Raw genomic sequence first — 25,970 nt, 5'->3', positions numbered from 1 at the left:
TAGACACCACAGCAGGGAGGGTTTTTTGTTTTGTTTTTTGGGTTTTTTGGGTTGTTCTTTATTTTATTTCCATAGTTGATGGGAGGAAAAGGTTATTTGGGATAATTTAGCCCCATGTTTCCAGATCCTGGTCTAATGGAAGGTGTTGGGTTTTAAGGTCCATTCCAGGCAAAATCTCACACCCTCTGCACCCCATCACCTCACTCCCTGGCAAAACGTTTTTAGGCAAATTTCTGAGTGTCAAAACATTGTGGGGTGGAAGGAAGAGTCTCAGCCTCTGCTGGGGGCTGTGGAGTCAAGAACATAAATCCCAAACCCCCAGTAGCTGCATGACATCTTTATTTTTACTGGCAAGAGAAGCAGTATACACAGCGACATTGCAGTCTCTTAGCTCGTTAAAAATATCTCAATAAATAAAACAAATAAGCAATATATACATTGGAAATTAAAACAAAACAAAACAAAAAAATTAAAAAAAAAAAAAAAGTGGGAAGGGGATGAGCAGTAGCAAATCATGGAGCAATAAGGGAGAGGTGGCAGAGTGTGGAGGGCAGTCTGTCATCCAGGCTGTACTTGAAACAAACCATGCAGGGAGCTGCTGGGCCTTTTTCCTTCTTCTTCTATTTTTGCTGAGAGCCTTGGTCCAGTTTTGCCATGACTGTACAAGAAATCAGGTTTGGAATTAAAAAAAAAAAAAAGAAGAATACAGTTAAGGGGAAGTAAAACTCGAACCCAAAGATGCCTCCTAAATGTGTTCCTGAATTAAGATTGTTTCCAGAAAAAAATTTAAAAAATAAAAAAATTAGCGATAAAACACCAAACACATAGACAGACACAAAATCCCAACAACAATGAACAACCAGGAATGTTGCTTCTCCTTCTCTTTTTGGTCAGTTGTTTCAGGGAGAGATGCTGCAGAGTCTCAGCTCCTTCTCTTTGGTGCCGTTTTGCTGCTCAGTCTAAAATGCTCCACAAGAGTTCAGAGCGAGGGAGGTCAAGAGGGGTCTTTTGGACCAGTTTTCTTGAGGTTTTTAAGGTTTCAGAAGCTACAAACTTGGATATATCCCAGTTCCACTTCAGTTGCAGACACTGGACAGTCTGGAGAGAAGGAAAGAAAAAAAAAAGAAAATAGAAGAAAAATAAATATACTGAATGCAGAATGTTTTTCTGAGATAGGTTGTGTGGGAAGGGCCTTTTCCCTACAAATCCAGGCTGTGCTTCATCACCATGTGTTGAATCCTGGCCCTGGTTCCAGCAGTATGGAGTTAATCCAGGCACTGGACAAGATCCACTGTGCCAGGAGCAAGTGGAAACTCTTGGAATTCCTTGGGATTTTGGATAGACAGCCTAAATTCAAAGTCTGGTAATGTCACAGACTGGTTTGCACTGGAGTTTAAAATGGTAAATTCATAGGCAGGAGCAATGCATCTGTCAAAATGTCACTGAATCCCAGAATGGTTTGGGTTAGAATGGACCTTAAAGCTCATCTCATTCCCCCCCCTGCCTGGGCAGGGACACAGTCCCAGGTTGCTCCAGACTGGTGTGGAACACTTCCTGCAGCTGGGTAAATTTTGTGGGACAAACTTCATGACCCAGCAGTGCTCACAGGATCCCCCCATCCTGCTTGGGGCAGGGATGGCTTTGCAAGCAAGGTGCATTCAGCAAAGCCACCTCAGCTCAGATATCAAAAAGCAGATATAATTACTTCCTCCCACCGAGGAAAGCTTCCATTTAGCTAATTTCCTTTCCTTTCCCTCTCCAAGTTATTAATTATCTAATTATGACCACATTCTGCAGGGAGCTGGGGGACTTGTCAGGCTGCCCAGGACCACTTAGGAAATCTCCACCTCTCCCACGGTGGTTTGGGGATGCCCACGTCTGGCAGATGACAGGCTCACCCTTTTCCCATTCAGGGAGGGCTCCAGGAAAGGAAAATAAAATCTATGGAAAAGGAAGATACCACGAAGAAATTTGCTGATTTATATTTTTTTAGCAGTATTTTTTCCAGCGAGCAGAAGAAAGGGGTGGATGGTGGTCACACAAGGTTTTGCTGTGCCCTGCTCTTCTCTGAATGTGGCTGACACAGAAACGAGGTAAAAACCAGATAAAAAGCTGGTCTGGTTCCAGGGATTTTTTAAAATCCCACCCAAGAGTGGAGAGTTCAGCACAAAGCTGCTCCCAGAGCAGAGCTGATGTCTTTAACCCTGGCTGAGTCCCACTGCTCTGGCTGCTGCTGCCCTGAGGCCTCTCCTTCCCACTGGTTCCTCCTGGTTCTCCAGCTGGACAACTGGGATTTTCACAGGCTGATTTTCTTCCCTGTTGATGGTGAGGGGATGGCCATGGCCCTACCCTGTGGATCAAGGATTTTCCAGAGCTCTGGAATGTCTCTGTTACATTCCATCCCATGGAGCTGGCTTGGCTTTTTCTGAGGTGCCTCTCAACCCAAACCATGCTGCAATTCTGTGAAATCACACTCTGAAATTACACTCTGAATTCACACTCTGAAACCAGACTCTGGAATTACTCTCTGAAATCACATTCTGGAATTACTCTCTGTAATCAGACTCTGGAATTTCTCTCCAAAATCAGACTCTGAATCTGGCTTGTCACCCTCATGTCAGCAGCCTGGCCCCTGCTTGCTGCCCTTCTACTGCTGCAGGAAGGGCTGAGCAAGAGGGAAAATGCCCCCCAAAACCCTCTGTGGGCCATCCAAGCTGGCCTTGCACACTTCCAGGGATGGCAGCTGCTTTCTCCAGGGATTTCTGGGGCATTCCCAGCCACAGAGCCCAGCTTCCCCTGTCTGATCCATTTTTCCCTTGCTTTAGAAGCATCCCCCAGCTCCACCAGGAGCATTCCCCACCCCAGCATGGATGTCACAGGAGCAGAGAGGGGATGGAAGGTGGCAGCAAGAGCAGGAAATTTCACAACAGGTCCCCCAGGCCTTTGTTTATATAGAACTGGGGTGGGTTTGGTTACAAAAGGATTGAAATAATTTCCACGACGTGGCTGAGAGTGCAAATGAAATGTGAAATGCAGGAAAACTGTTGACGTTTGTTTGGGTTTTTTGGTTTTGGTGGGTTTTGCTGTTTTGTTTTGGTTTTGGCTTTGTTTTTTTAAAAAGGTAGCTTTTCCAACTTCTTTTAAACTTGAGGGTGTAGAAAAAAGGGCCTTCCCCCAGGGCCTTTTTTGTTTTCTCCCCCTTCATCCCAGGCACATTTTAGGGGGAATGGGGAAGGAGAAATCCCATGTGGAGTTGCTTCTTCTCAGAGGTAAGGCCTGAATAAGATAGGGCAGAGCAAACACATCAAGGTGAAGAAAATGTGGCATTCATAGTACCCCAGAACAGTTTGGGTTGGGAGGGATTGTAAAGTTCATCCTGTTCCACCCCATACCTTCCACTACCCCAGGCTGCTCCCAAGCCCTGTCCTTAAACCCTTCCAGGGATCCAGGGGCAGCCACAGCTGTGCCAGGGCCTCAGAGTGAGGAATATTCTTCCTCACTGAATCTCTCCTCTTTTTAGTGTAACAACTTATTCTGGAATAGAAGTAACTTCAAGCAATGCTGGGTTACAGAACAGAAAGTGATACTCCTGCTTCTAGAAAATCCCTAAATTCCCTTCCTGAGCTCAGGAGCCATCATTCCCAGCTGTTTTGGGAATAACTCCTCTGAAAAGTCCCATGGCACAGATCAATCACAATATCCATGGTCAGGTTTGGGCACTTTGCCTCCCAGTATCCCATGGGGTGTGATCTGCTCAAAAACCTCCTGAGACATTTGCTGCTTGAGCTCAAAATTTTCAATGCCCAATGATGATTCCTCTTTCTTGCCATTGTTTTTGTTTTCTGGGAAAAAAAAAACTTTAAAAAAAAAAACCAACCAAAAAACAACAACAACAAAAAAAAACCAACCAACCAACCAAACAAACAAACAAACAAAAAAACCCAAAAAACCCCAACCAAACAAAAAAAACCAACAACAAACCCAAATCAAAACTGCCCCAGCTGTCTCAGGATATGGGGAAAGCAGGAAACAGTGCTCCAAAATAGCTGATGGCATCCCCATTACTAGTAGGATCACTGCTGAAGGGATGCTCCCAAATTATTTCATGGAGTTCTCAGCTGTGTCTGGAGTCAAAATTGATGGTAGCCACTTCACAGAGTGGTTTGGGCTGGAAGAGATCTTAAAGCTCATCCCGTTTCATGGGCAGGGTCACCTTCCATCAGACCAGGTTGCTCAGAGCCTGCCATCCAATCTGGCCTTATTTAAATTTAAATTGCTCAAATTCATTAAAATTTAAGCTTGCTAATTTAAATATAAACCTCCTTCAATTCAAGCCTGTCCTTGTTTAAATGTAAAGCCTTTTCATTATTTGAATGGTAAAGGGAAAAAAAAAAGTGCCTTAAAAGAGGAGAAATCACTTGATTTCCATGAGCCAGAAAAGGCAGCAGGACCAGGCTGCAAGGCTTCAGAAGGGAGGAAGCAGGGGAGAAAGGAATTCAGGAATAATTGTGTCTGTTTGAGGGGGTGGAGAGAGGGCCAAAATCAGATCTAATGCCGTGGGTAGGGACAGACTGAAACCAGAGCCCCTGGCTCGGGCTGTGCTGCCTTTGCTGCTAGGAACCCTTATCAACCACCTGCTCCTGAAGGCTCCCAGAGGAAGGGAAAGCCACAGTTATGTGCATCTCACAGCTGGGGAACTGCCTTAAAACACATCCCTGGCAGAGGTTCATTCCTGAGCCACGGGGCCCCCCAGGACCCCTCCTCACCGAGGAGAATCCTCCCTCTGATTCCCCCCAGCCTTTCCAGAGCTCGGGGGATTTATCTGCCCGTGGCTGGCTGGAGGTGAAATGTCCTCCCTGTACCCTGCAGCTCCCCATTTTGTAGCCAGGAGCAGTTTGATGGCTATGTGGCATGAGGAAATGGAGATTGAAGCTTTTTCTCCTCCCCCTGAGACTGTTTCTCCCTCTCCAAAGCCAGGCCCATGGTCTGGGGAAAATAGGATCCTGGGTCTGCTCCCAGACACTGGTGCAGGATGGAGCATGACCACGGGGAGTGGGGACTGGACAGAAAGCTCCTTACTCATGGCTGAAAGGAATTTGGGGCAGTTGTGAGTGCTCCTCTCACATATTGCTGGAAACTACTCCGTAATTTCACTTTAAATAATTTTCTTTTCCCCTCACACTGCTGCAGAAAGGGTTATTGCTGTCCACAGAATCTCAGAATGGTTTGGGTTGGAAGGCACCTTAAAGCCCATGTCATTTCACCCCTTACCATGGCAGGGACACCTTCCACTATCCCAGGTTGTTCCAAGCCAGCAATGTCCAACCTGGCCTTGGACAGGAAGAACCCCTTGAGAAGAAGAGAGGGATGCTCACCAAGGAGAGGAATTAAATGGCTTCTACCTGTGGGCTCAACAACTTCCCATGGAGAAACTTGTCCTTTGGTGCCCAAAACACCTAGAAAGAGCCATTTCTTCAAGACTTGAGGTCGTAACCCAGCTAGAATCAGTCTTGTGGGCCTGTGCCCACCGCAGGGAGGAGAAGGGAATGCTGAAAAGCATTTTGCTGCTGGGATACTCAGAGCTGCTCTGTTAGGTTCTGCCTCCCTGCAGCAAAATTTGGGCAGTCAGGAATGTTTGCCCCAAGGTGCTGCGTCCCTCCTTTGCCAGAAAGTTAAAACAGATATAAAAACAGCTTTAAACCAACATTAAAAAAACCAGCTTTAAACAGCAAAGGCGCATTTCCTGCAACCCTGCACTCCTCCACAGGCTGAGCAGGGCTGGTGGCAGCTGGAGGAGGAGGAGGCAGGTTTGTGGGAGCCCCTTGTTAAAACCTTGGCAGCACATCACTGGAATGGCAGCTAGGAATTGCCGAGGGGCGGAAGCCACTAATGAGCAGTCGGGGCAGGGAAAAGCAGCGCTGCTGCTGCCCCAGTGTTTGGGAATTTGGGAGAACCACCGGCTGCCCCGTGGGTGGCTCGGGGGAACAAGTACTGAGGGACACCAGCGGCATCTCCTGAGCCAGGGATGGGGGCACAGAGGGGCAGGAGGTGCCCCCAGCAGCTCTGCTGGCTAGCAGAGCTCAGCATCGCTTCCTTTGGCTCACATCCACTCCCTCACACAAGCCAAGGGAGAAAGGTGGGGGAAAGGCAGGGAATGAGGTGTTCTCCTGGTGCAGCTCCAGGGAAATACCCAGAGCTGGGGATGAGAGCTTGCTCAGACCCAGATGGGTCCCTAAAAAGCGGCTCTGAGCCTTACAGCAAGGGAGAGAGCAGCCACATCCCACCTTCCTCTGCCTCCTGAGTTCCACATCCCACGGCCTTCTGGGATCCAGAGGGGCTCCAGCTGCCAGAGCACTGGCAATTCCGGGCAGACACTGCCTGAAATGCACCCCCAAAAGGCGCTGAAGCCGTGGGAATGGGTGGAAATCGGGGAAGAAGGGTGGAGTTGACACAGGTGGCCCATCCCCTTCTGCTGAGATGCTCACAATGAAAAATCTCACCCTGCACAGACACCGCTCGCAGCCTCAGGGGGCATTTAATTTAATTTAATTTAATTTAGGACAAAGCTGGAAGTCACTGGGACATGGTCTCTGCTCCCTGTCTGCCTCTGCAGGGATAAACAGAACTGAGACACGAACCGGGCTGTGAGAACACCCTCTGCCTCCACTCCATTTTAGGACAGCAGATATTATTGGCCAAAGGAAAACCTTTCCTCCTCCCCCAGGGTGCTCCTGCCAAAATAATACAAATTCTAGTAAAGACACCTTCTCTAAAAATAAACATATATATCTATGGCTTTCTTCTTTTTCCAAGGGAACTCTGTTAGCCTGGCCAGCTCAGCCAGCAGCTCCTCTGCTTTCACAGTTTTCCTGTGTGCAGCTGCAGCTCCCAAACCTCAGCAGCAGCAGCATCCCTGTGGGATTTTCCTAGCCCACGGATGAGACTTTTCCTACCCATTTCTCCACTTCACCTGTCCTTGCATAGATTAAATATTTTGGGACTGAGTCTGGCTGTACCTGTGGCTGAGCAGGAGGGGGAGCAGCCTCAGTTTGTTTCATCAGTGCTACACAAAGGATCTGTGGTAACCTCTACTCCTAGGAGTAAATCAGGGGAAGGATGACAACCATCCATTGGGACTGACTCAGCTGTGTGAATTAATGCCAGTGGAATTAATAACAAACCCCCCCTGTTTTAAAAGCATCTAGGGCTTAAACTCCTTCTTTCAAATAAAATAATAATGAAAACAACAAACAAACAAAAAAATTGGGGCCACCCACTAAAAAGCAGAGACGTAAAAATCCATGAAATTCTGGGGGCTTCTGGGAACAATCCACGGGACAGGTATGACTGCCCCGGGAACTTGGGGAGCTTTTTCATGTCCCTGACAAATAGCAGCTGAAACACCTGTGGGCCAGATGTGCACAGCTGTACGTGTGCTGCCCATCAATCCTCGGCTCCCACCCCGCTCCAGATGCTGGCCCTCACAAACACAGCTTGGAAGGCCAGGCTGGAGCAAGGGAACTACGAGCCCAGGCATTTCCCTCTTCCCAGGAGTCTCCTCTGCATGCAAAGCCCAGCCCTCAGAGTCCCCCTGGCCTGCATGATGCAAATCTGGGGCAGAGACTCTCAAGGGAAATCTGGGGAGAGACATTGGCATCCTGTAGCTGTGGATTTTTAATGCATTAGTGACCTGGTGGGGGAGGTACCACACCCTCTATGTTTCAGAATCTAAACCTCATCAACACTAGCCTTGGAACTGGTGTATTCTGGTGTTTATCCAGAGTTTTGCCATCTCTCCATAGGCACACATGTAGAGGTTTTTAGATATTCCTGCCAAAAGTATGGCACTTGTGCCTACAACTCTGGGAAGCAAAATCTTGCCTGTCTTGTGTTAACTTTGGAGATGATTGCTGAAAAAAGATCTTTGGCATTTGGAGTAGGAATGAAGCTCTGTTCACTCCTCAAAACTGCCAAAGGGATGCTGGGGCAGCTTCCCTGAAGCATGGATGGATTTAATCCTGCTTTTGCACACATGGATCTTAACACAGCACCACAAAAAGCGCTCAGTGGGAAGAAGCCAGGAAGATTCCCAATCTCCTTGCCCACTGTGGTCAGTGTCCAGGTGTTGGACTCCCATCTCAGGTGACTCTCCCAGAGGTCTGCAGGAGAAAGGATGCTGCTCTGGCATCTTCCTCCCCCTATAAGGCACACCCTGGCGGTTTCTGAATTCCTCAATCCCAATTCCCTGGTCCCATGCTCGATGTTTCCCACATGGCAGGTGCTGTTCCTTGTTCCTCGATAACCACCCAGGCTCTGAGCAGTGGAGGTGATTCAATCCCAGGACTCTGGGGAGGGATTGTACCCGGCCAGGTCTCCATCTGGGATTCATCAGCACAGCTTCCTTGAAGTCAAGGGGCTAAATTCTCACTTGGAATAAACCAGTTTAACCCTGCTGCAGTCAATAAAGGCCCTCTGATCTTTTTTTTATGGCAAGAATCGCTCAACTCTTTAAAAAACCTGGGGTTAGAGGGTGTTGCCCTCATGAAGAGGGAGCTATATTTTATATGACAAGCAATGCTGCTGGGTTAGGAACGAGTCTTTGGCATAAGGTGAGCTGTTCTGGATTTTGTGGGGCTGGGGTGAGTCATTGGGATTGCTTTTGGCACCCTGGGAATGGTGACAGGAACTCGGAATTTGAATACATGTGATAGGCCTGGCTTGCTCTGCATTCCTTATCTCCTCCTGCCCTGGGGGTCTTTCTCCCCCTTTTCCTTGGCCTGGCAGCTCCATCAGCCTGCACAAAATCCACCCAGGGTCCCACATCTCTCCTCAGTCCCACATTTCTTCCAGGCTTTAATGTGAGTAGCGCATAGTACAGCTGTTTTCCTAAACTTTACAGCTGCTGCTTTCCATGCAGATACCTTTACCCATGCTTAGAATCACAGAATATCCCATTTAAACCAGGTTTAAAACCCTTAACCAGGCTTCTTAAACCAAGCGCTCTGGATTTCAGCCCCAGCCCTTTAAGATACTGAGTCCATTCTCTGCCCTGGTGTTTATAATCAGCTCTGCTCCTTTCTTTCCTCTTCCTCCTCCTCCTCTCCTTGCTAACCTCTTCCCAAGGCTGCCCCTGCTTCCTTGGGGTGTCCTGTGCAGGGCCAGGAGTTGGACTTGATGCAGGCAGAGTGGCTGTGAATCTCCCTGGGGGCTGGTCAGGGTGGGGATACTTTCACTTTGTTTCTGTGGGCTTTGGATGCTGCAGCATTCTCCAGCAGTGTGGTCAGCTCATCCCCCTAGTCCCCATCAGGGCTCTGAGCATCCGTGAATCATTTTTCCAAGACTCCCAGGAGCAGCATCAATGCCTCCAACCTGTCATGGGGCTGGCCAGCTGCTTTATGGGCTTCCCTGAAACTGCTCCGTGGGTTGTGCCGGGCAGGCAAACCGCGGGGAGCAGCACAGGGAGCCAGATCCCTCTCACAGCCTCTCTAGCGCCCAGTCTGGATAGCACTCCCTAACCCTCTGCTCTGCTCCAAAAGCCTCCTCTCCCATAAATGAGCACCCCGAGGGGTTTAATTCTCGGTGCTGTGACTAACGACTTCTAAAATCTCGTTTTATTCTTCTTGCTGTGCCCTACTCCGTGTTCCTTCCCTATCAATAAATCATCCCCTTCAGGGCTCCCGTGTCACCTTTCCATCTCATTCCTGGATTTCATGTCTTCACGAGAGGTAAAACAAACTTATCCCTCCCTCTCTGCTGTTTTCCAGAGGGGAGCAAACAGCCTGGCTCCAGCAAGTTCAAATTTTCGGAGGAAGAGGAGCGCGGAAACGGGATCTCCCTGCTGGAGGAGCGAGCAGCCGGCTGGCCCGTGTTTGGCCCAGGATGTAATGAATGTTTAATACCCAAACTCGTGTTGCTCACCCCACTGCCATTCAGCACAGGCCCTGCTGACTCAGAGCAGCCCAGCCAGCGACTCCCAGGAACAGGATTTGTGTGCGGCACGCACTCGGCAGCCCAGGGAAAGGAAAGCCCTGGAAAATCGGTTTCCACGGTCTTTTCCAGCCTGTCGTGCCGCAGAAGGGCAGATGTGTGTTCTCCTGCCTGCAGTTGTCAGGGTTTTTGGGTTGGGTGATTAAGCGAACGGGTTAAGTGGCGGGAGCACGGCTGACTCAGCTCGGCAGCAGCTGGGCTGCTTTTTTAGCTTTTTGTTTAGCTTTTTTTCAGCTTTGCCAGCTGCAAAAGCTGCACCAGGCCAACCCTCGGCGAGGGACCCTGAGGGGTCGCCGCTGGGATAATAACCTGTGGCACTGATGCAATCTCTGGGGGGAGCAGCAGGAGCTCTCTCTCCGCAGCATCCCTAAACAAAGGCTCTGCGCTGGGTTTTGGCAGCGCTGCTCCTCTCTGGTAGCCACAGCGGGCAGAGCTGAGCCCAGGAACCAGGGCTTGTTCAGGAGTTGCTGATGGGTTTCTCTGCTCCAGAGTCTCAAAGTGCTTTGGGTTGGGAGGGACCTTCAAAGGTCATCTGATCCGACACCTTCCTCTAAACCGGGTTGTTCCAAGCCCCACCCAAGCTGGTCTTGGATGTTTCCAGGGGTGAAGGGTGCCTGTGGTTGATGCTGAGCAGCTTTTCTGCTCTGTACAAGTGGGTTTTACACAGGGTTTGTGTTTGCAGTACAAGATGTTTAAGTTTCATGTTCTCCAGGTTAAACCAGCGTGTGTGAAGGGAGGGAGGATGGGTGTCACATGTGGTGACTGAAATGGGGCTTTAGAGGCTTATTAGGGAATCAGACTGGATGTAGGGAGAGAATAGGGAAGCTTGGATCTGTCTCTGTCTAGAGAAATGCTTCTTCACCCAACACACAGGTCATCTGTAATCCCAGATTCAATTAAATATCTGTCTGGGTGTGGAGGATGTCTGGGACGACTTAATGTAAGAACTTTTCACTCCTCTGTGTGCTTTTAACCCATTAAAAATGCTTTGGTTTTCTTTTGAAATTTCTAGTTGCTGCTCTTACGCAGGCACAGATGTGCCTCATCATACCATAAAATCACAGGATGGTTTGGGCTGGAAGAGACCTTAAATCTCATCTTGTTCTACCCCCTGCCATGGGCAGGGACACTGATGTCCCAGGCTGCTCTAAGTCCCATCCAACCTGACCTTGGACACTTCCAGGGATGGGGAAGATCTGTATCTGCACGTGCACTGCACCTTGCACCCCTAACACAGCAATTCCCCACCAGCAAATCAGTGTGAATAACAGACATTTAGATTAAAAGCTCCCTAAAAGCAGCAGTGATTGAAATCAGTATCAATAAATGACTGTTTTCCCTGGAGTAGGCAGAACAAATGCAAGTGCTGGGCCACCTCCCCTCCTGGAAGTGCACGGATGCACCCGACAGGAAACTTAACCTGACATCCCACACGGTTTGGCTGCACAAAGTGATCTCTGCCCTCTCCATACTTATTTATATTTTCAGTTGGCTGCATAATCTGACCCTCTAGAAAGTCCCTTCAGGAGGTCACGCAGCTGAAATAATAGCTAATGAATTTGTAAAAAATTATTTCAGACTTATTAAATGCTTTGTTCCTTCCCTTCCAAGTGTTTGCATGCTGCTCCCAAACTAGGTAGGGCTGGAATAAGTAGGCTGCCAGAACTGTGCCAGCTACAGAGACTTAAGGAGAACTGCTTTTCCTTCCAGAGAAATCCTCACTCTGCTCCCATCTCCTCACTTGGCTGTTCCACCTCTGCTTTTGGGATGGCCTTAAGTCCAGGGGATGAGGCTCTTGGACTTCTCCAGTGTTGCACCATCCAAATGATTCCCATCTCTGCTCCATTAATCATGGATTGGTTTGGGTTGGAAAGGGCCTTAAAGACCTTTGAGTGTGAAAAGATCTGAGTTTATTCCTTTTAGTGCCTGGTTACACAAGCCAGGCTCTGACTGCAGGAACTGGTGATTTGTATCTGCTCTGAAGGGATCTGCTCCCTTTTTCCATGGATGCCAAGATCCTCCTATGTCATGGGCTGGGCACGAGTGCCTTTATTTTTGGGGCTCACTTCCTGGCCCCCTGATGACATCCAGCCAAGTCATCTTGTTGGCTGAGCAAGGGAATGCCTGTGGGATTTTCCTTCCCAGGAAAAGGAGCTGAGGCCAAGTACAGAGATCTGACATGGACACAGCCCAGGACATGTGGGGACATCTCAGAACAAGCTTGTGCCTTCACCTGGAGTTCTAGATGTGTATTCCAAACCTGACAGTGCTGCTTCATCCTCACTTATGCTGCTCTTGTGTGTTAGGGATTTTAGTTTTTTCCGAGAGACCCAAAGAGTAACTAAATGATAAAGGCTGCTGGATATGAGTTTAGGCTGGAATTCTCAAAAGGATCGAGAAAACTTGGTATCTTTCAGAAAACTGACAGCTCTGGAGGAGCCTTAAATCTCTTTGGCTTCAGTCTGCTCATCATCAACCCCAAAAGATTATTAATTAATCAATCAGTTAATGTCATATTTTTAGCAGGGTAATTGTCCAGCCTTTGGGTTTTAGGTGGAAAAACTTGAGCACATAATCTTTGAGTTCTAAACTAGCAAAAAAAAAGAGCTTAAAATGCATTTTCTGGAATCCTGTCTCAGTTCATGTCTGATTAGGGCTGGAAACTGCCTTGGAATAGGGAGGAACTAGAGGGAAATGACTCCAAGAGGTATTAAGGCCTGAATTATCCATCAGCACTACTCAGGCAGTTTTCCCTGCCCTGAGTTTTACATCTGTGTGCTGACCAGAACGGTGACTTTTATTTTTATTTAAAGCATCCCCATCCCTACAAAAACCTCTGGTGGCTTGTGAACCACAGCTCTGCCGATTGAAATCACGCCTAAGCATCGAAGGCCAGCCTGATTTGTGCTGGATCTGCTTGCTCCTCAGCTTTCCCTTTAATCAGTGGGGTTGTTGGGACTCTCCAGCTCCCCTTGGTCACTTTGCAGGATCCTGCTGGAACCAGAGGCCCCGGGATGGCTCTGGCCCAAGTGACCTCCTCGGGATCCTGGTGCAGAATTCTCCTGGTGGTACCTTGAGATCTGCAGATGCTGGCCTTTCTCTCAACTCCCACTCAGTGCCTCAAATCCCAGGGAAAGCTCTCCTTCCGCTGCTACACCCTCTGCTTTGAAGACAAAAGATGATTCAACAAGATATTTGAAAGGGGGCGGGGTGGGGGGTGGGGGGGGGTTTGGATGGTTCAGCTGCCTTCCAAAACTCACAGGGCTTTCCAAAGCTGGGATTAGGATGTTTCCAAAGCTGGAATCAGGACATTTCCATGCACAGCCTCACCCTCTCCAGAGCTGCCCTGGTACTGGTGCACGGCAGGACATGTAGCAAAGCTAATTCTCCTGTTTGCAATTCTTCTCCCAGCCCTTCCCTAGTTAGACTGGGATGTCCTTTGTCTCCCAAAAACCCCAAACACCAGCCTGTGGATAAATTACTTGGGATTGTGATGGACGTGATGAGCCTATGCAGCACCAAAGGAGAGTCTGTGTGCACCAAGTGGGTGCCTGTGTAACCAGAGTCCCACTATTGGTCTGAGCTGTATTTTATTTTATCCATGGCAAAGCCTCTCTGTGCTTGTTTGGGAAGTTATTCCCTGCCTTTGCTGCCTGGAGCAGATCCCAGAGAGCAGCACAGCCTGCTCTCTTCATTATCTGCCACACTAATACCTCTTCTTTATTTTTCCCCTCCCTCCTTAGGTCACTTGATTTGGGTCACTTTACTCTCAGTGCTGACCCCATGGCAGGATTTTCCAGCTTTGTTGCTTCTGTGACTCAGGAAGGATGTTTTGCTCTCATTTATTAGTTTTTCTGGCCAGAATACAAGAGGTTAAACACTTCAGAGAAGCTTATTCTGCATTTACAGCTGAGGTAGGTTTCTAAATCAACAGTAGGTCATGTATTGGAGTGACTCACAGAGCTGCTTAACCTTTTTCCTTCCGTTTTTGTCCCTCTCCAAATCTGAGGTGCAGCAACATCTGCAATTCAGATCTCTGAAATGAGAAGCTGTGGAAGAAACATAAAGGGCTGAATGTAAATCCAGCCTGGTGGCATGTGAGTCCCTTCTCTCTGCTAGCAAGGTCCCTGCTGGGGAGATTGCAAGGTGCATTAATACTTGCTTTCTGCAGGGGAAACTGAGGCACCATCTACCAGCCAAAACTGCAGGGCAAGGTGGTTTTAGGGCATAGGTTTGTAGAGTTACAGACTCCCCCTCTTCTTCCTTGGCAGCAAAGCAGGCCTGACACATTTCCCCTCCCTAATTGCAGCCCTTGCATTTCCCCTACCCGGCAGCTCTGGAGGATGCTTGTCCTGCAGGATTAGGGCTGACCTGGGAGGCCTGAGGGTTTTTTTCCTTGTGTTTAGGCCACAAATTGCCTTGCCAACTCTATTTTTTCTTTTGCCAGTGGTTTTTCCCTCATGAAAAAACTGTGCTGCCTTACCCTCTTGGAGTCATCTCTTAAAATTCGAGTTGTTTATTGAAGTGGCTGTTCATAAAGGAATGGACTAAACCTGTGCTTTTTATGTTTGAGGCTAATTTAAAATCTCCTATTATGAGGAGGATATTGCAGGGTTAATCACATAGTCAGGAAAACACAGAAGAGAAATGAGATTTTTGTGGGGGTTTTTTAAGAGTTTTTCTATCAGAAAGGCAGCTATGACTGCAAGGTGGAAGCACCTCTGCTGCCACACTCTGACCTTAAATTAAACAACCTGTGAGTCTGCTCTCCTGATGATCACTGATGTGGGATGTGTAAAATTTGGTTCCTCCTTTTCTCGGGCAGTGTCACAGCTCCTGGCTGCTCCCAGATATTCCATGCGCTCCCTGTTGGATGCACAGGAGATATTCCCTTTGGATGCCACCCCAACCCCATCCAATTCTTTATTTAATGCAGTTTACCCTGCCCTGTAGTGCCAACAGGTGCTGAGTCAGCAGCTCCTGCGGTTTTCCACCTTTTCCATCTCCCAGCCTGGGAATCTGCTGCTGCTGGGGCTGCCAGGGTGAGGAGAGATGAAGAAATCCAGCCAGAGATGTTTGTGCATGTGTGGGGAGTGGGTACCTCAGCACAGCTTTGCTTGGAAGGACCTTTTGGAGATGCTTGCAAGGAAAATTAGCTTTGTGAGGGAAATGGGAATACACGTGGCAGGCTGTGTGAAGGGAGGCTTTGGAGGCCAGGAGGTAGTTTCAGTGATGAGCTTAAAATGAAACCTCCAAGCCTGAGAAAAGCTTGGAGATGTAGGGGATGGTGTAACACACCTGGAGATAGACATCTTGCTTTTCTCTTGAAGGAAAGGGGGGATAATTTTTTGTTTAAGAACACATCTGAAAGCCTTTTGTCAGCCTCTCTGCTGGGAGGGGAGGCTCCCAGGATTTACAGGCACATCAGTGCTCCCCAAATCTCCTCCAAGCCCATCACACCTTTCTCACTGCATCTGCTGGGACCCTCCTGCTATTTTGAAGACCTCAGCAGAGCAAGGCTTTAGGGCTTGGAGTGCAGAAACACCCTTTGGTGCTGGCTGCAGGGCTGGCTGCCCCTCCAGCCAGGCTTTTGCACAATTTCCTGGGTTATTTCAAGCCGTGGGGAAGGTCCAGCATTGCGTGGGAGGGGCAGGCAGGGCTTTGGTACGCAAGCAAAAATGGAAAAACAGCCTTGGGTAAGTCTCCTCCTCCCCTGTCCCCTTGTCTTGGATGTGAAAGTGGGGAAAGGCAGGGGGGGACACCAGAGCAACACCCCGAGCCTGAGAGGTGACCCTGATTTGGCCGCCGGTGGGGCCATAGGGTGGGTTTGTTCTATAAGGTGTCTCCCAGAGGGAGGATCAGCCAAATGCGATGTGGCAGCTCTGGTAACTCCTCTTGGCTTTCAGCACAGCCCTCGCTGATCACACAACTTGCTAGTGAAGAAGGTACAGCTGTCCAGGCCTTGGCAGGCATCCCCGCCCTCCGCTCGCTGCCAAATCCTTACTTACTTTTTTATAAAAATTCTTAAGTTTCATAAGAGAATGGAAATGGAGCTGCCTCATCTGCCTGCCAGCCCCATCCAATGCCTCCTGGACCTGTTGGAGTAAAGCCTGGTGTCCCTTCAGCCCTCCATGGTGCTGGGATGTTGGCAGCCTGGGAGAGGGAGAGCCCAAATTTCAGGGCTCTTGTCCTGCTCTGAGGGGCTGGGGGGAAACCAGGGTTAAGGGTTGGGGTGCCAGCAGTGCTTGCACAGGGCTGGAGCTGTGATTTGGCATTCCTGGCTCGGGCATTCCCAGCTCACATGGACCTCTGGGAGAAGGGAACCAGCTGGGAGTGGGGGGAAAAGCAAGCTCGCCACCGGGCCAGCAACTCTCCTGAGTTCTTCCCTGCTTGTGCCGAAGCTGCAGGCTGGAAGTGCCTCACCATCCCTGTTTGCACCTCCATGGAGCAGCTCCAAACACCCAGGTCCCAAATTGTCCCAACAACCAGACCCCCTGAAAAGCTTTAGGCATTGATTCCTGGCCCAGGCTCCCTGTGACAGCTCCAGGAAACCTTCATCTTCTCCTCTCCCTCTTTCAGAAATGACCCAACCGCCCCAGTTTTGGAATATTTTACCCCGTGTGCAATTTTAAGCACACAGAGAACTACAGAGAAGCTGCAAGGCAGCCTGAGCAATGTAGAGGATGAGTAATTCAGGGCAAGGGGGGGAGCCTATGGATTTCCTCTCCACAAAGAGCTTTTGGATCTTCAAACAATACAAATGTGGCTGTAGCTGTGTGAGAGGCTGTGCAGTAGCATTTCAGCGAAAGATTAAGGAAAAACAGTGCTGAGGAGGGAAAAAATACATTTCACAGCTGGTGAAATAGATGGAATTAGGAAATAGCTCTGAACGTGCTCTAAACAGGAGGTTTATTTTCTGGAGAGCAGGGATAAGTGGGCAGATCTAAAAATTGTCCTTGGGACTTGTACATATATCTTGGGCATTGCAGTGGGCACAAAAACCTCGCTAATTGCATCAGAAAATGAGCCAGTGATGCATATTTAAGAACAGTAAACCAGTATGAAAAAGAAGGAATAGATTTGCAGACTGTTGTATTTAAGGCCAGGCATTTTTCTCTCTGATTCTGATATGATTATCGTCCAAAATCATATGATTCCATTAATAAATTCTGGCATTATTAGCCTGAGAAATCTTAAGATTCCACAAGTATGCACAGCTAAGGAATAGCTACAATTTTCAAAGCCGTGTCTGTTTCCCTCAGCAACTTTATAATATTTACCTTTTTCCATTGGTTGAGAATGAAAGTATTGCCTGGTTTACAAAATAACAGTGCTTAGGAGGAAAACCTCCTGATTAACTCGGTCCTGTTGAAAATCAGTGTGTTTTGAGTTCCCAGTTCCATACCCTCTGCCACAGGGCATTGTCCTGGGAGTGGCTGGAATTGTATTTTTGGTGCGACAGAATCTTTTTGAGGTGCTTTCCACTACCAATTTCCCTGACATGAACAGGGAGAGCAGCGGTGAGCTATTCCTTTGCCCGCATTGTAACGAGAAATATTGATCATTAGGCTGTTCAATTTTAACATTTCCAAGGGATTCACTGGAAAGGGAATCTCTGATCTCCCCTGTTCATAAGCTGATTTAAACAGTTCAGAAGCCTGAGCCTCTTCTCAGTCCCAAAACCCAAGTGCAAACTCATCACATCGCGATGGAGGTGAGAACACGGCCGCTCTGCTCCCTTCCAACGACAATCATTTCAGCCCCATCTGGTATAAAATAGATTATTTAGTGCTGGCAATCCCAGGAATCTCTTAAACAGCCCCTTTTGTGGCCAGGGATGAAAAAAACCCTTGTAAAATGTGGGGCTGTACCGTGCACAAACCCCGACGGAGCTGGAAGGGAGCTTTGGAGATCGCGGTGCCGCACCTGGAGCGTTGCACTCACAATTGCTGCAGAAAAAAGGGCTTGGTGCTCTGAGAAATCTCCTGGGCTCATTGGGAAAAATAATTGAGCAAAATAAATTAAAATATGCAGGATAGCCATCTTATCCAGTATGCAAAAATGCAAGTTAATATGCTGTGTGCAGAGTGCTTTTATTAAAAAAAAACTGTCAGCCTGTTTTAATCGTGGTTTTATACCTTGGTTTGTCACTGGAAAATTTCCCTAGTATTTTCAGAGGCACTGCCATGGGTGAAAATGCTCTGGTTCCATGCAGAGGCTCAATTCCTGCCACCCCTCCACTGATGGGCGAGCTCACCCATGTGTTTGGGGGAAAAAAGACTCAAACTCACAAGAAATGTCATAAAAGTGCCTGTGGGATGAGTTCTGAGGGATTATGACATGGAGGTGATGCTGGGCATCCTGGCAGGATACACATGAGAAGGGCATGGAGGCAGGTGCTTAGCTGGAACAAACTGAAAACCTATTTTCCCCATACAAACCCCTTTGATTAATGGGTTGTTAATAAATTTCATTGCAAGGCAAGGGTGGTTCTGACAGCATCCGTGGGTCATGGTGGGCCCAGGCGGGTTTTGTGCGAAGGATTAAATTAGAAACTTCTCTCGTATCCTCAACAAGGTGCTTTATCTTCAGTTACCAATGCCAAGCTGTTTGCTGGGAAGCATTTCCCTGTTCACCTTCATCCTGAGTCCACAATTTTATTTTTTTTGCTCCTCCCATTTCTGAACTCCCCATCCCAGAAAGGAAATCTACCTAAGGAGCTGCATCACACGGAGAAATTTAACTGGGATGTACATAAAATTCGCCGTAAGGGTCAGCCTGAAATGTGCATTTTTGTGTTTCTGGCAGGTTAATTTTGTTGATGAGTTTGGTTTTGGGGCCACTGGATGTGGATGCCTTGGGGAACCACCCCCAGCCACCCAAAACATTGTTTTTTTCCTATGCAAGCTTCTCCATCTCTCCATCCCACCCTACCGAATTTTCCAAGCTGGATTAACTAATTATTTTTAATAGGAGGCTCAGCTGTGATTCCCCTATTTCAGCAGAGCAATTTGGTTTATTTACATTTAAGCACAAACATATGATTTTTAAAGGAGGCCTGAGCAGCTAAAACCGAGGGCATAATCAGATAAATGACTGCACAAGGATTTTGGGTAGCGAAACTCACCCAAAACCCAATTCATGCATTTTAAAGCGTGTGTTTGGCAGGTCTAATATCTCTTAAGGAAATATTTCTTGGGGGTGGCAGCTAACAAGGCAAAACTATCTTATTAGGAATTCAATTAAAGCTAGGCCAGGCTTACTGGACCTCTTCCAGTAAATATATATCAAGCTGAACCCATAGACATCTGTCTCTTCTCTCACCCCACCTCCTCCTTTTTCTGTTTTCCAAGCTGTGGTTGAAAGTTGGAGAGGAGATGGGAGGAAGAGGAGTGACTCAGCACAGAGTGCAGGGCACAAGGATTATTTTCTGTTTTGGTGTCTGAGCACTTTTGTGTCTGGGGTAGAGTGAATCCGCCTCAATACCATCCCTTGCCAAAATACAGGTGTAAAAAAAAAAATTAAAATCCCAGATCACATAATTATAACAAAGAGAAGTTGGATCCAGGTGGATTCAAGTTCCTGGGCACTGCCAGACACCCCCTGGCCTCCCCGGTTTGGGATTGAGGAATCCATGCTGCCTTTCCTGTGCTCATTTTGGATTATTATATCAACACACCCTTTCCACCCAAAAGGCTCCGGCCACCGGGAGAGCCTCCTGTACAAGTCAGGGAACAAATCTGGGGAACTCAGGGATCTAATGGCCACTTTGATCCCTCTGTTGCCAGCAGGGCTCAGGAGCTGTTGTCTCTAATTCAACATTTTTAGGGAAGTAGTAGCCAAACTTCCCTGTCCTGTGTGCACCCTCCTCCTGCAAGGAACCTGTCTCCAAATTCCTGACACCGCTTCCCCTGAAAAGATAGAGAAAGACTGATTTTTTTCCCTCTCCCATTTTCCGAGGGAAAACCCTCCTTATTGCTAAACGCTGAAAACCCTGGGCTCTGGGTGGCAGATCACAGATAAAATTCAAAGAGAGGTTGTCTATATTACCCCCAAATCCCCACTCTAAGGCAGGAGGAGAAGCATATCCCAAAGAGCTCCCCAAGCCTCAATTCCCACATCTTTGCTGCACCACTGACAGGAGAAGGACAAGGACATTGGGGCTGGGGGGAATTGGCTGGGCCTGGTGTGGAAGTGGTTAAAGGGATGGGTCTGAGGGCAAGGGCTGCCTCGCCTTGATTTATGGGCTGACTGAGTTAATTTGCTCTTTGTGTGTGATTAGTTGTTGTTGCTGAGTGGTCATCTTCCACAACTACAAATCTAATTAATGCCAGGGTGCCAAGTTGGTTTGGTGTTTTGTTGTTGGTTTGTTTTTTGTTTCGTGTTTTTTTTTTAATCCCTGGCAAATATTTCTACTGTTTTAATTCTTGAGAATTTATCCTTAATTAGTATGAGTCTGCTAATATCCAGCTGGATGGTCTCCTGGTTTTCCTCACTTCCAAATTTGCCTGAAGAAGGGAACCAGGACCTGTGGTGACTCTCCGAGCAACCCACTGAGGTGTCTGGTGGGATCAACAGCTTGCAAGGAGCAATCTGCTTTTTTTTCCCCCTTTCCCGATTTTCTGCAAAACCTGGGAAGAGGGGTGAAAAAGCTCTAAGGAATACCAGCTTTTCCCATACAGCTGAAATTCCCTGACGGCGTTTCCAGCTCGTGTTTTGGGATTCTGGTACCTCTCCTTTCCATGTTCCTGGCTTTGTCAAACCCTTCCTGCAGCTCCCCAGCAAGATATAAATTCTGGAGGTTTTGGGCTCGCAGGTTTCAAAGTCGTGCTGAAGCCCATGGAAATGATTCTCAGGGCTATGGCTATAAAAATAATTATATTGCCGGGGGAAAGAGTGGCATGGAATGTCCCCACAAGAGATCTCAGGGGTGGTTGCAGGATCTGTCCTAGCTCTGTAGGAGCCCGCTGTGATCTCCAGGGCTCATTTATCGCTGCTACCTATAACTGCAGGAAATATGCTCCCCGAAAAGCACCGTAGGAAGGAATGTGACGGGAGGTTGTCACGAGAAGCGTTTCGATCTCTCCCTTTATTTTAATGAGGTTGCTTTGGAAATTAGGGCTGCTCTTCAGGGCGTGAGGATGACTAATTCGGAGACAAATTAGGTCTACTTAACCGAAATGTCTGCCTCGATTGCTCCCTTAATGACCCTTCAACGCACATCTCTCCCGATAGGATTTTTACCGCAGCTCTGCCTCCAGCAGATTAAGTAATAACATGTTTTTACCGCTTTTCTAAGCGCTCCTTCGGACCTGATCCAGCATTTTTCCATGCGCCATGAGTGTCTCTAGCTCTTTTTGATGGGTAATTCATTTATTTGAGTCTAGGCCCTGGAAGATTTGTCTCTTTGCGTGTCTCCTTCTCCGGAGCATTTCCCTTGCACCCTCTTTTTCAAAGATCCCTGAGCCTGAGCGTTTTTTTGGCTGACTGCAGCGTGCTTGGTGTCTGCTGGGTTACAGATTTATCCTTTCCCAAGGAAAGACACGAACGTAAACAGAGGATCCAAAATGCATTTTGCTGGGCTTTTTAAATGCACTGAGATGAAACCCTCACCCCTCCCAGCCGCTAAGAGGCTATTAATGTAAATACCAAACTTTACAATCCTTCCTGTCAAGGAAACTTATTTACATTTTTTGAAGGATGCGTATGAAAAAATGGGGCTTTTGGGACAAAAAAGGGCTTCATTCCAGTGTCACTACACCCCCAGTTAACTGTGCTGCTCTCAGATACTATAGAATTAGGTTTTGTTCCCAGGGCCAGTACAGATAACATCTGTTTGCTTCTTTAAGGAGAAAATGAAATAGGATGCTGGTGTTTCATACTGGAAACAGCCCTGCGAGTCTGAAGGGGCGATGGGCTGAGGGCTGTGGATGAAACACCCACCTTAAACGTGGCTTCTCCAGCATGGAAAAGGTGGGAAAAGGTGGGAAAAGGTGGGAAAAGGGGTTCCCAGTGCCAGTGCCAACCCAGGGGAGGCGAAGGGCTAGTCCCCAGTGAGTGGGAAGGAGCAGCAGACTGGTCACACTAATGTGGGGCTCACGGCTGCATTGTCCTTTACGCTTTGCTGCTGGTCCTGCCATCTTGACTGGACAGGTTTGGTGGGTTTTTTTGGTTTTTTGGGGTTTTTTTTCCTTGCTAAAAGGAGTATCAGCAAACCTACTGTCTCTCCCCCCGATTCGTTCTTTTCAGTTTAGAGCCCATGGAACATTCTGAAAGCAAAAGGTGGCTGCAAGGGGAGAGGTGCAGGTGCTGGTGGTGAGGATGGGGAGGTTTTTTGGGGGAGAAAAGCTTGGCTGAAAAATCTTGTTACAGTCCTAGAGGTGCAAAAGCTGTGCCTGTTTCTCCTGCAACTCCCAGAGTCAGTTGTCTGGAATTCTGTGGAGCAGAACAGGAAAAGCTCTCGTGGCCAGGCGAGCAAGCAGCAGCGACCTGCTGGCGTTTGCAGGGGCCAGGTGGCATTTTCCCAGTTCCCAAGGCTCTGATTTTCTAATCAGACAGCTCCTCTGATTTCTGTTTTGCTTGCAGCCGGAGGGCAATGAATGTCCCTCCAAAGAGAAAACCTTTCCTTGCTTCTCTCTCCCCAAAACCCTGGGGAAAGGGAGGATGGCAGCCCAGCCTGAGCGGCGCTCACCCCATGTTTGCAGTTCCTACTCCCTAGGAAAGGCAGGAGCGGATCCCAAACCCACACAGCCATTTCTGATGGATTTTTTGTCCATTCAGGCAGCGCAGGCTGCTCCCCTCTTACCCATAAAAAGTTCCACCACCCAACTAAATTTGCCTGTTTTCAGAGGTTTCCTGAGGACCTTGTTGCAGTTTTATTTTTTATTTTCTGGCAGCCATAATTTCTGTCGCCATAAACGATAGAATTTGACACCACACCGCACCAGGCCATTTGTCAACAACCTTTTCAACAGTCCAACCACACGCGTGTTCCTGCACAGCACAAGCACAGGGAAAGGGGGAAAGTTTGGGATTTTCCCCTGCAAGACCCATCTTGGAACACTGGGTTGGAGGTTGCATTGCGGCGATGGTGCCAAATTCCGATTTGTTCCAAATCTAACCAAAGTGTGCTGGGGTTTGGTTCTACATGATTTTTTCTGTTATATCCTCACATTTTTTGGGGGATAGTGACAATCTGAGCACCTACCTATAAAGTCTGCCTCATCAGAGCAATGTTAACAATAATTTAATCAGCATGGGGTGTAAAAGACGGTTTTAAAAAAGGCAGGTTTTACCCCATGTGCTAGGAGAGGTTGTGTATTCGATAACAGATTTCCAACCATCCTTGGCTAATGGCAACACATCATTTGGGAAACAACAGAATCAATGCATTGTTCCAGCCCGGCACTTTCCTATTCAGCCAATCTAAACTACTGAAGAAATATGTGTTCGGGACATTTTACATCTGGTTTTGACAAGAAGCCTGGATTTTTCAGTGTTCTTTTTTTTTGGTTTGTTGTTTTTTGGGTTTTTTAAAAATCTGTTTGCTGCAGTTTTTTAGCCCGATTAGCATGGGAAAAGGCTCTCTGTATTATAAACGAAGGGTTTAGCTTTTGAAAAACCTACTCAGTTTTGGATTTTTGCAATTGATATTGGGGCACAACATGCAAAATATAAGAATGCCAGCAACAGCCATAAACCCCACAACAACAGTGTTACCTCAGTAAATAAAGCTAAACATCACACAGTTCATGCAATGGGTAGAATTTCCAATTTTGAAACTTTTTTTCATATTTTGGGAAACCACTAGAAGATCTTAATTCCAGCACCAAAGTGCAAATTCCAAAGCATTTCAGGATGCAAGAGGAACATTTACATCTAAAATGGTTTTAAGTCTGTTTTACACCACTAGTAAGTCCCAGTTTTACATTTTTTAGCTTTTTGAACTGAGGCACTGCTGTTGCATCAAATTTTTGCCTGGTTCTGTATTTTATTTATCCAAGTGGGCTGTTCATTGCTGACTGAACAAAGATAGATTTGTCTCTTTAAACAAGCCTGGTCAATGGGCTGGGATAAACTTTCCTCTTCAACTCTGCACATGATGAAATTATTTAATTTTTAAATCTCAGGGGTGGCGGGGAAAAATGTTCATTCTGAGTGTTTGCTTGGTGGAATGGGTCTGTGGGCTCTGCTTTATGTAGGGAGCCCCAGACAGCGCCCAGTCAGACCCAAACTCTGGCTGACACAACGCAGAGCTGCTCTGCTTAATTAGCTGGAGATGAGGGTGTTATTAAAAGGCTTTTTTCCCCCCTCCTTTCTCACTGTTTATTCCTCCCTTCCCAAATATTACAAAGGCAGCTGAAGAGGAAGTAGTTTTCTGCTAATGGAAAGTGACGAGGAAGGGTTTGGTGAGGAGACTAAATAAGAAACTGCGCCTAACGCCAGCCTCTGCTTTACCGTCACTTTGGGGAAGGGAAACTGGACAAACCCAAAAATTTAGCAGAGTTTCTCCTGCGTCTGTTTGCTTTTTGCTGTGAGAGGGGGAAGGGGCACAGCCCGCCACTGCAGCCGACATCTGCTGCTTGTTTCTTTTAAGAGAAACACAACCTGGGGCGAACCCGTCACTGAGCCCCACGTGGGTTCTGCCAAACCCCTGGCCCCCCAGCTGGGAGGGGATGTGGCCACCACAGGGCTCTGGGTCTTTGGGGTGCAGACACCCTCGGAGTGGGGCAGCAGCTGTTTTGGATCCTCTTGTCAGCCTGTTGTGGCCATCACCTTTCCTCTCTGAGCTCTTCTCTGAAGCAGTGCTTTCTGGCAAATCTCACACGGTGACGGTTTCCCCTCTGTCCCTCATCATACAGCTTTCAACACCAGCCCACTCTTACTCCCCATTCCCACAGAGCACAAGCATGCTGATTGTTATTTTCCCCCCAAATCCCCCCCAAAATTTGGGCATATCTCTTTTTTGCCTTCCTGGAAGCTCCATTTATTTGAATTTCCTCTGGCGCGGGGTGAGCGGGAGGAACTGGACGTGCCTACACTGCCCTCCAGGTCAGCGACCCCAAACCCACCAGCATCCCCAGCATTCCACAAAGGGCAAAGGGAAGGAAACAGACCCAGAGCATCATCCAGCAGAAGAGAAACGGGTACCTACCCCTTGGGCTGGCCCGGTGCAGTGGTGGCTAGTGGGAGGCCGACATGGACCACGCTCCCTCCATCCTCCACACGGAGAAGGCATAACTGAGCCGCTCGTGAGCCACGTAACTGCAGCTCGTCATCTTACTGTCCATCTCGTCGCTCTGTAGCACCTGGTAGAGGAAGTCTATGTACCGAGCCGCCAGCTTGAGCGTCTGGATTTTACTCAGTTTGTCAGAAGGCAGCGTGGGGATGATTTTCCTCAGGGCAGCGAAAGCTTCGTTGAGCGACTGAGTCCTCTGCCTCTCTCTGACGTTGGCCAGGATCCTCTGGCTCTGCAGTTCTTCGTAAGATTGGGAGCTGGGACTGGACTTCTTTCCCCTCTTCCCTGGGTTGGGGCTGCCATCTTCGCTGGACTTCTTACTGTATCTTCTCTTCCTGCCAAATCTCTTTGGCTGCCTTTCCAGCTCCTCTTCACTGGTCCCCAAGCTATCCACAGGGGAAACAGGAGAACTGGAGCTTTCTTCCATGCTTTCTGTAAGAAGGGGAGGGGAAGAGCCTTTCCCCCCCTCCTTATGCTATGTGAGTGTGTGTGTGTCTTAAATGTGATTTAAATTCCTGAGACAGATCCTTTGGAAAAACAGGTGGATGTTTTTTTTTTTTTTTTTTCTTTTTTTTTTGGTTTTTTTTTTGTTGGTTTTTTTTTTTTTTTTTTTTTTTTTTTTTGCTGACCAAACGTTTTCCAGGTTGCTTGAAGGGCTCTTATTTCAAGGACTGAGGTTGTGTAAAAAAATTGAGGTCTTGGAGAGAGGAAGTTATTCTAACTTTTTGGAAACTTTAGCTGAGCT

At 47.9% G+C, this 25,970-nt stretch overlaps 1 protein-coding gene across 2 annotated transcripts; it reads right to left on the bottom strand.

The window, feature by feature from the left end:
• Positions 1-330: 330 nt before the first annotated feature.
• TWIST2 (twist family bHLH transcription factor 2) lies at positions 331-25,970 on the bottom strand. 2 transcript variants are annotated; one of them, XM_079311365.1, is made up of 2 exons: positions 25,132-25,970; positions 331-1,089 (listed from the first exon to the last, which is right to left on the bottom strand). In XM_079311365.1, the coding sequence occupies exon 1, from the start codon at positions 25,650-25,652 to the stop codon at positions 25,170-25,172; it is 483 nt and encodes a 160-aa protein (XP_079167491.1). In that variant the 5' UTR covers positions 25,653-25,970; the 3' UTR covers positions 331-1,089; positions 25,132-25,169. The 2 variants fall into 2 exon arrangements, with proteins under 2 accessions (XP_079167491.1, XP_079167492.1); XM_079311366.1 differs by having other exon boundaries at positions 331-1,098; positions 25,142-25,970.

This window comes from Erithacus rubecula, assembly GCF_903797595.1.
Source record: "Erithacus rubecula genome assembly, chromosome: 8".
NCBI lineage: Eukaryota > Metazoa > Chordata > Aves > Passeriformes > Muscicapidae > Erithacus > Erithacus rubecula.
Note: the sequence above shows the minus strand (reverse complement) of the source record. Positions and strands in the feature narration are given on the sequence as shown.

Coding starts and splice junctions, on each gene's coding strand:
- TWIST2 (XM_079311365.1), bottom strand. CDS start 25,652: ATGGAAGAAAGCTCCAGTTCTCCTGTTTCCCCTGTGGATAGCTTGGGG.